This window comes from Haplochromis burtoni, unplaced genomic scaffold (assembly GCF_018398535.1).
Source record: "Haplochromis burtoni strain Fernald_Lab_line unplaced genomic scaffold, NCSU_Asbu1 Contig_179, whole genome shotgun sequence".
Lineage (NCBI taxonomy): Eukaryota > Metazoa > Chordata > Actinopteri > Cichliformes > Cichlidae > Haplochromis > Haplochromis burtoni.
In genome coordinates, this window is record NW_024582540.1 from 429,172 (window position 1) to 442,513 (window position 13,342).

Genomic DNA, 13,342 nt, shown 5'->3' on the forward strand with positions numbered 1-13,342 from the left:
ACAAGAGGATGCAAAGGGGTCTGCATGGGATCCTACAGCCATGTTGGTGTAATTAACTGGGAATGCTTTTTATTAGGCGACATAAAACTGACGTATGATTCATTCAAGCATAAGAAGACGCCTAAGTCGAGCCGTGAACCAGTGTTGTGTAAACATACAACAGAAAAGTTAGCAAAGAACTAATATTAAGTCATATTAAAGCATTTTGTTACTAACATTTTGTTGCAAAAACATGCAATTTTTTCCCATTACTGTATGTAAATCTACAAAAATTGCCCAAGAAAACACAGTTTGACAGGAATAAAGTATAAAAACTATCCAAAGCAGATAAAGCTTATCTGAAATTCATGTCTTTATTGTATAAAAGAATTGGTGGGCAGGCACTAGCACTCATGAATTGGTCTCCCCAGTGTCCAGATCTCAGCATTATTGAAGCAGTGTAGGAACAGAATGCAGTCAACATCTAAAGAAGAGATTTGAATGTCCTTTAAGAATCTTGGAAAAGTATTCCTGAAGACTACTTAAAGGAATTACAACAAACTTTAAGAGAGTTCATGCTGTGTTGAAGAATAAAAGTGATCATACCAAATGTTGACTTTCAAACTTGTTACATTTGTATAAACTCTATTTCTGTCTCGTTTACTGTATTCAGATTAATTCTTGAACGTTTCAATAACTCGCTGCAGCCATTTCACAATTTCTTTGCAAAATATGAAGAAATGAATAGTGACTCAAGATTTTTGCACAGTTTTGTATTCCTATTCATTACAGAATAAAATGAGTACTTGTGCTTTTAAATACATTGACAACAGACACAGAAAAAGTTTTTTTATTAGAGAAGTTTATTTTAAGAGGTGGCAAGGGGGATTTTGACACGTTCCTGAAGTTTTACAGAGAGCTTCCCGATTTATCCCTGCTATCTGACCTTTGACCAGCTGGAAGCTTCACTGTAAATCAGCGTTCTTGCCGTACATACTCTGGCAATGATGAGGGGGGGGGAAAAAAAAAAAAAAAAAAGATCCTGTACTTGTGGACTAACAATGAAGTTTTAGGCAGTTTTTCATATAAAATTCCGATTTTGTATTATGTTAAACATGACATAATGAGAATGCAGATGGTTTACAGTTCATCTCCTGAGGGTTCTGCAGATATTAATGTATCTATGACCACACGATGATGTATAACAATAAGAAACCACTTTAGAGAAGTATCTGTTTTTTATAAAACTTTAGTTCAAAATTGTAACTACACTGTAACTACATGGCCAATTTGATTTAGTTTATCCACACAAGTGAGACCAAATTTCAAATAGATGATGGTTTATTAGTTTATGCAGGGACAATACAAAAAGTCAAAGTAATAAAAAACAAGCCATTCTGGTCGCACTTATTTTCTTTCAAGGCATCAGTTACAACAATGAACTAAAACTCAGCTGTATAACTGTACAACAAAGTAAATGAACAATAAACAAAAACGCCACCATGGTTTGATGAGAGCAGTTTTAAGAGAGCCAAAGAGGCAACCGACTCCAGACTTCCTAATGATTCAAAATGAATCAGCAGTATCAGATTATCTCCTATCAGAAGCTGCCTGCCAGTCAAGCACACTGAACATAACAGAGTACAACAGACAACAAAAGCAAGTGGATTTTAAGAATGCTCTATTTCTTACCAATTTTTATCGCGGGGATACTGCAGGTGGAGTCCACTGGGTAGTGATGTGCCCCCATGGGGCCACTGTGTGGAGCTGTTTTCATGTTGATGGCACGCCAACCCAGTCTTTTCTGTGTACATACTATTTGTGTATATATTTCAACACTCTAGGATGGTTCTGTAGTTTATGTGTCTAAAATCACTCAGAGCTTTTGGGGTCCGGTCTGTGATGCAACAGAGGAGGTTTAAGAAGTTGCACCAGGTGTTGGATTGACATTCTGTGTGGCCGCCTGTGGTGCTACCTCTATGATTCGTGGTTTGTCAATGATGCGAGCAGTGCGGTTTCCTTTCTCTACAATCCCGATGATCCATGCTTGATGACCTTCTCCGTATTTTGGGGATTTGATCTCGGCACAGAAGCGGGCAGCTTGTTCTCGAGGTAAACAAATAAGCAGACCTCCTAGAAATGAAAGGAGATGTTGTCAGACAAGTGACTTAAATGAAGATTTAAGTCTAATTAAATCACTCATTTTTAGAATATGACACTGTTAGGGAGTACTCGGCCTTCTTACAGATAACTCTAAAGGCATTTTTATACATGAACAAATTCACAAGGTCCAAATTTGCCATTTCTTGCATGTAGCACACAGCTGGAGATTATCGGTGCCTGAGGTGTTCTCACTATTGGAAATACTGCCTGCAGGTAGTATGACATCCACTGGCTTTCTGCAAATTCTCCATGATGTGCACCACTCCCACATGGGCCCAACTGGATATAACAGACTTTTTTTTTAAAACAAACAAACAAAAAAAAACACAGCTCTAATGCATAAAGTGCATGTGTGAAAACAGATTTGATATCAATTCTGCTGCAGATTGTTGATCACAGCATGAAACATTAAGCAGATAAACTAATCACAAAGATAGATCTTTTAACTGATGCGCTGTAGATTATTTAACAACTTCTTCGGCTTCTGTAACTTCTCCACATAGTTAAGCAAAGACACTTATGTGACTGTAGATGCGCGCCTTCATCAAACTGCCTCAATTACACACGCTTGCCATCTTCCAACACTGTCTTGAAGAAATTAATGGCCTATAAAGTCTGATATGCTTAAAAGATAAATCAGAAGGACAGCTGAACCTCAGCCAAATTTCAACCTTTAATAGTTACAATCTCAGGACTTTCAATCAGACAAAACATCAAAATGTAAATTTTTTTTTAACATGTCTTGCTTCTCTCCCCGAACATCAACCAATTATGGTCTGTTATTATTGCTGCTTTACTTATTTAGCTACCTAATTGTTAGGAGATTAAACTCTCAATTCACATCCCCAAACAAATTTTCCCGAAAGAGAAAGAAGCTGATTAATAATAACAGAACCACAGTCTTTTGTAAAATCAGTTACAGTGAGAAGTGGCTTTACCTTACTGATGGCACATAAAATTCAGTTGAGCTGCCTCTAGTTACACTTTTTCATTTTCTAAGATCTTTTTCCAGAACTTACTGCATTCCTTGGTAAAATCTCAATGTCTTGAAAACATTAAAATACACACACGCACACACCTGATGTTTCAGGACAGGTGCCATGCATGAGCCCGAACATGTTCCCACAGGCTTTAGACACGGCGGCCATCTTGGCGAGCACTGGGAGGTTGTGGATGACAAAAGACACCTCACTTCGCTGTTGTCGTGCCAACGTCTGAGCGTGGCCGAGTATGCCAAACCCTGTGATATCGGTCGCTGCGTGAGCATTGAACGTGTGCATGAGACCCGCAGCTGCAAGCAAAAGACAGTAAGATAGGCATCATGATGATCAATTTGTTTATTGCCAAAAATCTGCAAACGCTCAAGTAATCTGGATGCAATAATGTCGACTAGTAATATAATAGAATCTAATGGGTAATAATACTCATTACATTCTTACTAACAAATAATTACTAATTACGAGAAAACAAAGTCATTAGAACCACATACTCGGTAATGCTATTGTTAAAATGTAACCGAGAATAATCAAAAGTTTAGGCAGGCAGAAAAGGTCACATGCTCTTAATGGTCTTGCCTGTCCTGTTGAGCCGAGCCATATTCATCATGGCTTCATGGTAGGCCAGCTCTACGTCCTCCTGCGTCACCACCAGCTTGATCTTGTTCCATTTTTCAGGCTTTTCAGAGACACAAAGAAAGCATAAATAGGCAGTGATGTTACTGGTTATTATTAAACAACAGGTTTTTAACAAAATTATTCAGAAACGAGTTGGCAGACTTACAATATCTAGCCACTGATGCACTGCAACTGCCACTTGTGTTCCAAGTGGTTTGGTCAACACCAACACATCTCCTGGCACTGCATTGTCTGGCCTGAAAAACGTCAGACACAGCATCGTCAAGCTTGTTTTAAGGCACCCAAGGAAGCAAAAAACAGCAAAATATGCAGCAGGAACTCATTCCTACATGATAAACTCATTGGGCTGGCAAACTGTTGTTGCAACTCCTCCCATCACTACCCAGGGGTTGAGCACCGTCTGACCTCCTGTTACAGACGTCCCTGCCTCCTCTGATGCATCTTTGAATCCCTGGATGATCAGTGGCATGACTTTGTCTCTCTCCTGTAAACACAGAAGAATGTCAGAGTCGAGGCTCGGGACATTTTAAATGCACTGATGATAATAAGAGATGTCCCAAACTAATGTGATTCCAGTACTAGGGCTATTGCATGAAATTACCCGTCACTTTATTACGTACACCTGTTCCACTGCTCATTGATGCAAATCGCATGATTGCAACTCAATGCATTTAAGCATGGAGGCACAGTCAAGACAACCTGCTGAAGTTCAAACTGAACATCAGAATGGGCTGATTTAAGATAAAAGCTGATTTAAGTAACTTTGAACATAACATGGCTGCTAGTGGTCTGAGTGTTTCAGAAGCCGCTGATCTACTGGGATTTTCCTTTGTAACCATCTCTAGGGTGTACAGAAAATGGTCCAAAAAAGAGAAACTATCCAGCAAATACTGGATGTCAGACATGGAAGAAGAAACACCAGACCATTACAAGCCGATAGGAAGACAACAGTAACTCTAATAACCACTTGTTACTACCAAGGTCTGCAGACACATCCCTGAAGACACAGCACATCAAACCTGAAGGCATCTACACACCAGAGCACCTGAAGACCACACAGGATGCCACTCCTGTCAGCTAAGAACAGGAAATTGAGGCTACAGTTACACAAATTCACCAAAACAGGGCAATAGAAGGCTGTTGCCTTGTCTGATGAGTCTCAATTTGTGGTGCCACACTTGGATGATAAAGGTCAAAATTTGGATGGATTTTTGGATGTGCATCCAACAAATCTGCAGCAACTGTGTGAAGCCATCATGTCAATATAGACCAAAATCTCCAAAGAAATTATTTCAGCACTTTGGTGAATCTCAAAGAATTAAAACATTTGCGAAGCCAAAAGGATGTCTAACCCGGTACTAGTAAAGTGTCCAGCAAGTGTACCTTTACTTAAGCAAGATATGTCTTACTTTCTCTGACATTTTGTTGCTGACTCCCAGAAGCATCAACATGTTGTCACACTCAGTAACTCCCATGGCGTACAGGTCACTTAGAACATTGGCACAAGCAATTCTTCCCTATAGAAAAGAGACCATGAAAATTCATCACATACAGGTTTGGTATGCAAAGTAATTTAATGAAAGAAAACCAGAAAAGTAATGCTAATGAAGAAGGGAAGGTCCTTACCATCATGTAAGGGTCATCCACAATGGGATAGATGTAGTCTGTTGTCTGGACAAGAGAAAGGCCACCATGCCGGAGGGGGATCACACACGTGTCCATGCCAATGCCTTCATAAAGAATATCTCTCTTAATGTAATATTTTAGAGTGTCTGCACTTGTGACCTGTGAACTGTGACCATGTATTTGCTGCTATGCTTAAAAACAGAAGGGGTGGGGGAGAGATAGCATTGCTATTAATGTGCTATATGATTTTAAGAATTACCTAATCGAGGCATAACCGCCCCCAGGAACTGTTCATCCTCTTGATAGTGGTTCTCTTGCAGGGTTTCTAGCAGCTTCTGTAACACATCTTGGGGGACCTGTGATTAGAGAAAATGACCACAATTTTGATGTATTATTTCCTCACTAATCTGTGCAAAGAAAATAACACATTCAAGGCAGATTTTTTTTGTGGACAGCTAACCTTGCAGCCTGTGCCTTTGAGCTCAGCAAACCGTGTGAGCCTGAAGTTCTTGTCCAGCTCATAGCTTTCAGGGTTAAAAGACTCCCTCACAGACATGTCTGAAGAAGCTCTGGGTCCGCACCACTAGAACCACATCAATGACTATGAAAAATAAATAAAACTGGTGATTAGAGACAGTGTCTGGGTGTCTCAAGAAAATAAATGCAAATGTTGAGCAAAAGAGATGCTGGTTGGCATCTCTTTTGCTGCAATGATAGAAATTTTGTTCCAGAGCTCTGTTGACAAAATATTAGGAACACCTAAGTACATTAGAAGTTACTACTATAAACACGACTCAAAGATCAGTGTGATATTATTGCAGGTGTGTTGTATTTTGTGATTGAAACAAGTTTACAAATAAATAATAAAAAACTGCATGGCGATTTTAATGCACAGTTGTTATTAAATGTTTTTAATTTGTTAAATACTAGTTTTGATAATTATTGTATTCTTTCTTTAAGGCAACGGGGTGTCGGATATCTTTAAATTGAAATGCACAATAATGAATGTGGCATCACCTAAAAGCCCCCCCCCCCCCAAATACTCTCCAATCACTGAGAATATAATAAACTTTTGTGTTCCCAAAAATAAGCTCCACAAAGTTGATAAAACTGAAATGCCGTGCAAGTTGGTTGTTACTTATAATCTCGGTTTTTAACATAAACCGGCGTGAGCTGATGAAGGGGCCGTTACTGGTATAGTGGGGTAGTGTTCAAGACAAGCAATGATCCCAAGTTCATTCAACCCTTGGGCACAGGCTAACAATAAAAGTAATGATGTGTGAGTGATTCCGTGTGATGTGAGCGGCATAACACGCTGTCGGCAGCTCAGCTTTAAGACACGTGCGTTGATAATGACAGCTACACCCTCTACGTCTGTTTGTTTTGCTGAAAATGCAGTTTTGGCTACTGCTGCTAGCTCTTGCTAGCAAACGCTGCTCCATGCAGCAGCCGTTGAACAGCTCCGTGTAACAAAGAGCCGATGAGCAACCCACTTCAAGAGCTGCTGCACATCTAAAAACAGATAAGACGCACACTGCGACCTAAACGTGACGCGTAGCGTTGAGTCGCAGTGTCAGCTCGTAGCACATGTACGTTAAAAAGTTGCCGTAGAGCGCCGAACAAAAATGTCGGCGGCGGAAAAAATTAACCCTTTCCTGTCCCTCGCCATGCGATGTGTGCAACATTAGCGTCAACACGAATAAAACCGCGCTGCACCTGCTACGTGTGCAAACTTTGTAACGCTGCGGTGCAATAGAAGTGTTTACAACTGCTCTAGATGTGATTTTAGGACCAAAGCGGAGGTATATTCTTGCAACATTTCCCCTTTAATTGCTCTGACCATTTTATCCTTACCAGCTTCACGTTAGCGGCGGATCCCGACAGAAGAGCGGGGAAGGCACCAGCATGCACCGGGGCTACAAACGGCTGTCCTGCGAGAAAGCCTGACGAAAAGTGACACATATTTGACTTCTAACATTGGTCTAAGCGAATAAAACTGTACAAGTATCGTGAGTAATTAAGCATATTGTGTTTTTAAAAAATGTATCCAACCTCTGCTCACCTTTATAAAAATGCGTGAATTAGAATGCAAGAAGGAAACTAACCAGATCTCAAAGGGTCCTCCTTCTGCACACTGGCGGCTTCAACATCCCCTTTAATGAGCTGTGAAGTCTGGCAACAAAATCTCAACAATGGAGTGTACCTTTAATTTACTGTTTCCCTCCAAGTGCGACTACAGCAACACAACATTGCCTGGCTCGAAGTTACCCTAATAAAAGATAAAATAACTTTTATTTTATCATTTTTAGCTTGTGTTTTGATAACAATTAGCCTAAATTTGAAACTTTTCTTTTAACATATTTGAGTGCTTTGTTTTGTTAATTATACTTTACACAATATAAAAAAAAACACACGAACAGCAACTTTGAATAAAGTAGATTTAATGGTGGGATCAACCTTATTTTTTAAATATATGTACAGTTAGCAAAAATGAAAGGAAAATACATAATGTCATCACAATATTGACACCAACTGCAGTGGTATGCATAGCCTAAAAATCTAATAAAGAAAAAAAAAAGCATTTATAGTCTGCGATATATTTTTATATTTTCACCAAATGTAGACTGCAAACCTATTGTTAATTTGCAAATTTTTTTAATGAATTAAAATTTGCCCCAAAAAGAAATACATCGGACCATGTTTACAAGATGTTTGCATTTGGATGTAATGTCTGGATATAAGGTGGATGCTGCACTGCACATTAAACCCACTAAAGTTACTTGAAAGGCACAATCCACAATGAACAGCTTCCCGTGAAGTTTAGTTTTTGCTAAATAAATGAACGCAATAGTGTTATAGTACTTAGTCTCATTTGAGATGTTTGATCCTTATTTCATTGCATGGAAATAAAACAAGTTAGCTTTTAAGGCTGTTGTCTTTTATGTAAACAGTAAGTGACCGATTTTATTACCTAACCGCTATATAGTTCAGTGTTTATTTTCACAAAATTCCAAATCTCAGCATTTAAATGGGGCCCCAATGAAAAGCCTTTTGGAACACAAATGCTACATTGGGATTCTTGTTTGGTCCTATTTTATGTCTCTTTACATTCATAGCACATAGCAGTTAACAGCTGCAAATAGTGGCAAAATGCACCAATTCAGAGAAATAATGAAGACAAGACTCTACTGTAAGGCCATCGTGGCAGCCATTGGATTAACCAGTTGTGTTCGCTGCTATCCTCTCTTCACTTGCAGCCTGTTTATTATCACAGCCTTTAAAAGAAGGAAGAAAATATTGTCAAAATGATATATATATTATCACCAAAAAGATATCTTAATGAATGAACATGGCAACAAAATAAAATGCTATTGTGACAATGAGGGTGAAATATAGAGGTGAAAGAGTGGATATGCGGCATGGTGTGAGGATAATTAGCTGACATTTTGGAAAGCTGCATGAAAATGTCAAAAGTCACTGTGACAGCATGACAAAGACCGATGAGCCAATGAGAGAGCTGGCAACACCAGCTTGTGTGTGTGTGTGTGTGTGCTGTGACAATGATGTGGGGAGAGGTAAAGCCATTGTGTACTCAGAGGGGGGCTGATGGAAAGATTTTGTAAGATGGAGGGCTGACATGAAGGGAACCAGCAACCAGAAAATGGTCAAAACAGACAACTGAATTAATGTATGTGTCTGTGTGTGTGCCCACGTGTGGCAGACACCCATAAGTGTAAAAATCATAATAATGAGTTTAATACTTGTGGATGGTCCATTTGAGATGTCTTCTGCTTCTACGGCATCTGAAGAGCCAAAGACAACATAGATTGACAGACGGCCTTTTCTTTAGCCTTGAAACGAGCTGCCTTACAAGTATTGTAAAAGGAATGGGCTTCCTCTAGCACCTTAATCAAGGGAAAATATTAAAATGGTTTAAATGATTTAGCAGCAGAACCTCTTTTCAGCCTCCTCCTTGCAAGTTTGATCTGATCTTGAAGGATCTGAACCCAGTCTCGTGGCCCAGGCAACTTCTCTATTTTGTGTTCAGTGCAGTATTTCTCTGTAAAAACTGGACACACACCATAGTTACATTAATGTTTGTTCAGAAATGTAGTTACACTTTAGTTTGTCTTTCTCTGCCTTACCTTTAATGGCACCCACAATGTTCTGGTCCAAGCCCTTACGGTTATCATTTAGCCCTCTCTTCCTTTTGCCATTTGGCAAGGAGTTAGCCAGCGTGGCGTCATCAAAGAAGGCACACACCTAAACACACAGCAGAGCTCTTGACCATGCAGCATTTTTGTTCTTTGTTCACATTTCACACGATTATAAAATAATCAGAGCGACAGAGAAAACGCTTTTAAAAATCATAGACGTGCACCAGTTTCCGGAACAGCAGGCTGCCTGAGCGTGTATAGTTGACCAGAATGGAGTCTAGCTGGGCCTTAGAGATAAACACGTCATAATCCTCTGCAAGACGCACCTCAGACTGTGAAGGAGTCAAGCAACACAGAGTGTTAATTGTAAAGCATTAAATAAATATCACCAGTTGAAATATGAGTTTTTAGAAAGAAAAAAGCGAGAAGACGTTATCTTCATTTCTAGCATTAGCTCAAATCATAGATGTGCTGTAAAATAAACCGCAAGGATGTTTGCACAAAGGTTTATGTCTCATTAGGCAAAAAACAAGGAAAAATCAAGGTACTTAAACTTTTTTTAGGCATGGAGCTTCACAAAAGAAGCAACGTTTAGGCTGCAAATTATTTTTACATGCAAATACACATACACGTTCAAATTCATAAGACAGGTGCAATGCACCTGAATCAAATTAAGCGTCCAAATGAGGCTTGGTAAGCACACGTTGCTGCATACGTACATCCACACTAAGGTAAAGATTACCTCTAATGCTTGTGATTCCCGTAGTTGGTTCAGGAGAGGAGATGTGTTGTTGACCGTCACTGGGTTGGTCTGAGGTGGTGGCACAGGAATGTCAGAGGAGATGGGATGATTGTTGGTTGTAGATGAGTCTTGTTTCTCACATTCTCGCTTCTTTACAGATTCCACAGGTGCAGCTTTTAGCAGTGATGCATCCAGAGGAGCAAGACCAGCTCTTCTGGTGCTAAACACAGATAGCGGAGCCATCCTATAGATTGGCCTCCTCTTTCGAGGCCTGTGGCGAGGACTGGGTCCTGCACCTAGGCGAGGTTGAGACGGCGATGCTGCCCTTTCCTGCTTTTCTAAAGATGCTATTAAAAGGCAGAAAAACATTATATTGTGTTTATCTCTTTATTTTAGAGTGTGTATTGGTGTTCATTTACTAACCTTTTTGATTCTGCATCAACCTCCTCATGCCACGTAGTTCCTGCAGAATAGCCTGCAAGGTGCCCTTACAGTTACACATACAGCAGGGGGTTTCTGGCACAGTAGGAGGAACTACATCTGCTGGGAAATGAGGGATGCATTTGTTAGCGCTTGTTCACTCTAACATATGCACACAAGTGCAAACATGCTTTAATGTAACAACAAAGGTGTAAGCCATTGCTGGTGTTCATCACTCAATATTTAATGAAATTCACTATTCTTCAAATAACTTAAAATTTGTTTAGTAGTTTTCTCCTTTCAAACATGCACCGATATCCTACCATTAGTTTCATTCACTTTGATTAAACCCTTTGTGCTGTTGAGAATCCTGAGGGCTCTGGAGCGTGTGCTGTACTGGCCGCAGCCTGGGCTGTTTGGGACTGGGATGGATATGGATGAAGGTGAAGGCCCTGGATCCTCTGCAGAGTTCCAGCTGTTGCTCTGGTGGTCCTCTGACACCAGAGATAAAAGTTCAGGCTGATTTATCCAGTTCAGAGGCTTTTCCTGGGGCTCCTTTGTTAAGCTATCCTGCTCTGTACCAGCACGCTGGTATACTCTGCTGGTTTTATCGCTCAGAAGCCTCATCATTCCTGTGATTTGCCTTTTGATCTCCATGCCCTCATCCTCCAGCCAAGCTACATTAAGAGAGAATGGTGCTCATGTAATTACTGATATTTTGTATGACATATAATCAAAATTCATTCTCTGAATGGCACATACCATCAGGCATAGCACCATCCTTTGGCTCCCCATTGGCATCTTTGGAGCTGGAGTTAATCACATATGAAGGCTCTAAATCTGCAAAGAAAAAAAACTGAATAGTTTCGTTATGAAGCACAGCTGTAAAGAAACGCAACAAAACCTTGGTGACAGATGTCACAGGATGATATTGCGGCCTTTTGCCTTGTAAGGTTGAAGCTTGTGCGGGCTAATGAGCTGTGATGCCTACCAAAGCAGAACCCTCCACCTCACCCCCACCCCATCCCATGCAAAAACCACCACCTGTAGGTGATATGAAGTAGTGTAGTCAAGAGAGGTGGTGTGTTCCTTACAGCTTAAGCAAAAAGTGCACAGTTGAAGCTCCTTGTTACGAGCTCAGAGTGCGCAACATATTTTCACATTTTATTCAATTTGCTTACTTAATTCAGTCTTAAAAATCTAACCGGAATGAGCCGCGTTAAGACTGATGTCTAGGATGTTTCTTTTATTTTCTTTTACATGCAAGATGTGAATCCCTATAGTTAGCTGCTGGTTAAAACCGAGGCACAGACTGGGCATTGTCGTGGCTATCGCTTTTGTTTACAGAGTCGTCTCTGCTGGCGCACAGCGCCAGACAAACACCCAGACACAGACGCGCGTCTTGCAAGGTCTTGCATTCATTCAGCAGCTTACCTCCATCCGTGACCAGTTTAAAGCTCTGTGACTTCCTTCTCCTCTTCCTTTCTCCAAACTCCATCTTCAGGTGGTATATCCAGTAAGTCGTGCAGTGGAAAAAATATTCGCTCTTCGGGAGGACGAAATCACTGACTAGGTTACACTCAGCGGAATCACTGTCCGTCTGCCTTATTAATCAGTTAAATTTATTTCCTGCTTGCGCTACAGATTCTCTCATCTCTTCGCAAATATTCGCAGTGTTAAGCTCAAAGTGGCCCGTTCAGTTGTATTCTACAGTCCATTCCCTTTGCCAGCATGATGCAGCTTCTTGGCTTCCGTCATGTAAATAAATTAATGACTTTAATATTAAAAAATCGTCACATATCCCTTTGCGCCACCTGATGGTATGTTCTCAACTGAAAGGTCGAGTCAGACATTTGCTAGTGGTGTCCAAACTGTGGACCGGTATTAACACAAACAGCACTGAAACAGAAAAACAAACTTTAGAGATTTTTTTTTAAAGGACTTATTTTACAGGCTACTGTAGATGAAAAAAGGAGCCAAAAGCCAAACGTCGTTTGACTGAAAGGAGAAACAACTCAGTTACCAGATGTTTGGTGTTTACTGTGGTCGATATCTTTGTAAATCTATTTTTATTCATTAAAGGGATCATGCTTCCTCCTCCACTCATAACAACTGTATAATTCTAAAGTCATCAGCAGAAAATATAGGAAGTAATATTGAGTCACTTATCACAAGTGAAGACCATTTAGTCTCTTTCGCTATTATTTCCTTTATCACCAAAATACAAAAGATTTTGGAGGATTTCAAAAAGTTAAGTCAGGATTTTTCATCTTCCCTTCTTGGAGTATAGCGCATTATTGTCAGATACGTAAAACAAACAAGTGTCGACCCATTTTCTAAATTTCCCTGTTTGGATTGAACCTGTTTCGGTCCATTTTGATGCTTGACACAATGGGATCATAGTGGTGAGTTTAGAGGTTTGCAGGCTTGGAGCAATGCACTGGGCCCCGTCATTGTCCTCACAGCAGAACATGGTGTTCATAGTTGTGGTTTAATTGTTGGGTTATCCCAATTTTTGGCTAAATACTGTGCATACATATCCAGAAAAGAATACATAAAGGAGTATCTCTTTTTTACTGTCTATTTGACCTTATTATTTTGGTGTCCTCTTAAATTCCCTG

General features: G+C 40.1%; 2 protein-coding genes across 5 annotated transcripts; both read right to left on the reverse strand.

Annotated features, from left to right (window-relative positions):
• Positions 1-991: 991 nt before the first annotated feature.
• On the reverse strand, positions 992-7,539 carry sephs1 (selenophosphate synthetase 1). Of its 3 annotated transcripts, none has more exons than XM_005934137.3 (11): positions 7,465-7,539; positions 7,257-7,345; positions 5,863-6,003; positions 5,662-5,758; positions 5,403-5,506; positions 5,186-5,293; positions 4,106-4,260; positions 3,922-4,012; positions 3,717-3,816; positions 3,221-3,433; positions 992-2,112 (listed from the first exon to the last, which is right to left on the reverse strand). In XM_005934137.3, exons 3-11 carry the CDS (start codon positions 5,956-5,958, stop codon positions 1,898-1,900), a joined length of 1,179 nt encoding a protein of 392 aa, XP_005934199.1. In that variant the 5' UTR covers positions 5,959-6,003; positions 7,257-7,345; positions 7,465-7,539; the 3' UTR covers positions 992-1,897. The 3 variants fall into 3 exon arrangements, with proteins under 3 accessions (XP_005934199.1, XP_005934198.1, XP_014192899.1); XM_005934136.3 differs by having other exon boundaries at positions 7,508-7,525; XM_014337413.2 differs by lacking the exon at positions 7,465-7,539 and having other exon boundaries at positions 7,243-7,302.
• A 237-nt stretch (positions 7,540-7,776) lies between these two features.
• On the reverse strand, positions 7,777-13,294 carry bend7 (BEN domain containing 7). 2 transcript variants are annotated; one of them, XM_005934140.3, is made up of 10 exons: positions 12,156-13,294; positions 11,484-11,561; positions 11,045-11,398; positions 10,725-10,844; positions 10,302-10,648; positions 9,784-9,891; positions 9,548-9,665; positions 9,358-9,471; positions 9,164-9,205; positions 7,777-8,677 (listed from the first exon to the last, which is right to left on the reverse strand). In XM_005934140.3, exons 1-10 carry the CDS (start codon positions 12,217-12,219, stop codon positions 8,619-8,621), a joined length of 1,404 nt encoding a protein of 467 aa, XP_005934202.1. In that variant the 5' UTR covers positions 12,220-13,294; the 3' UTR covers positions 7,777-8,618. The 2 variants fall into 2 exon arrangements, with proteins under 2 accessions (XP_005934202.1, XP_005934203.1); XM_005934141.3 differs by having other exon boundaries at positions 7,778-8,677; positions 10,725-10,841.
• Positions 13,295-13,342: the final 48 nt, after the last annotated feature.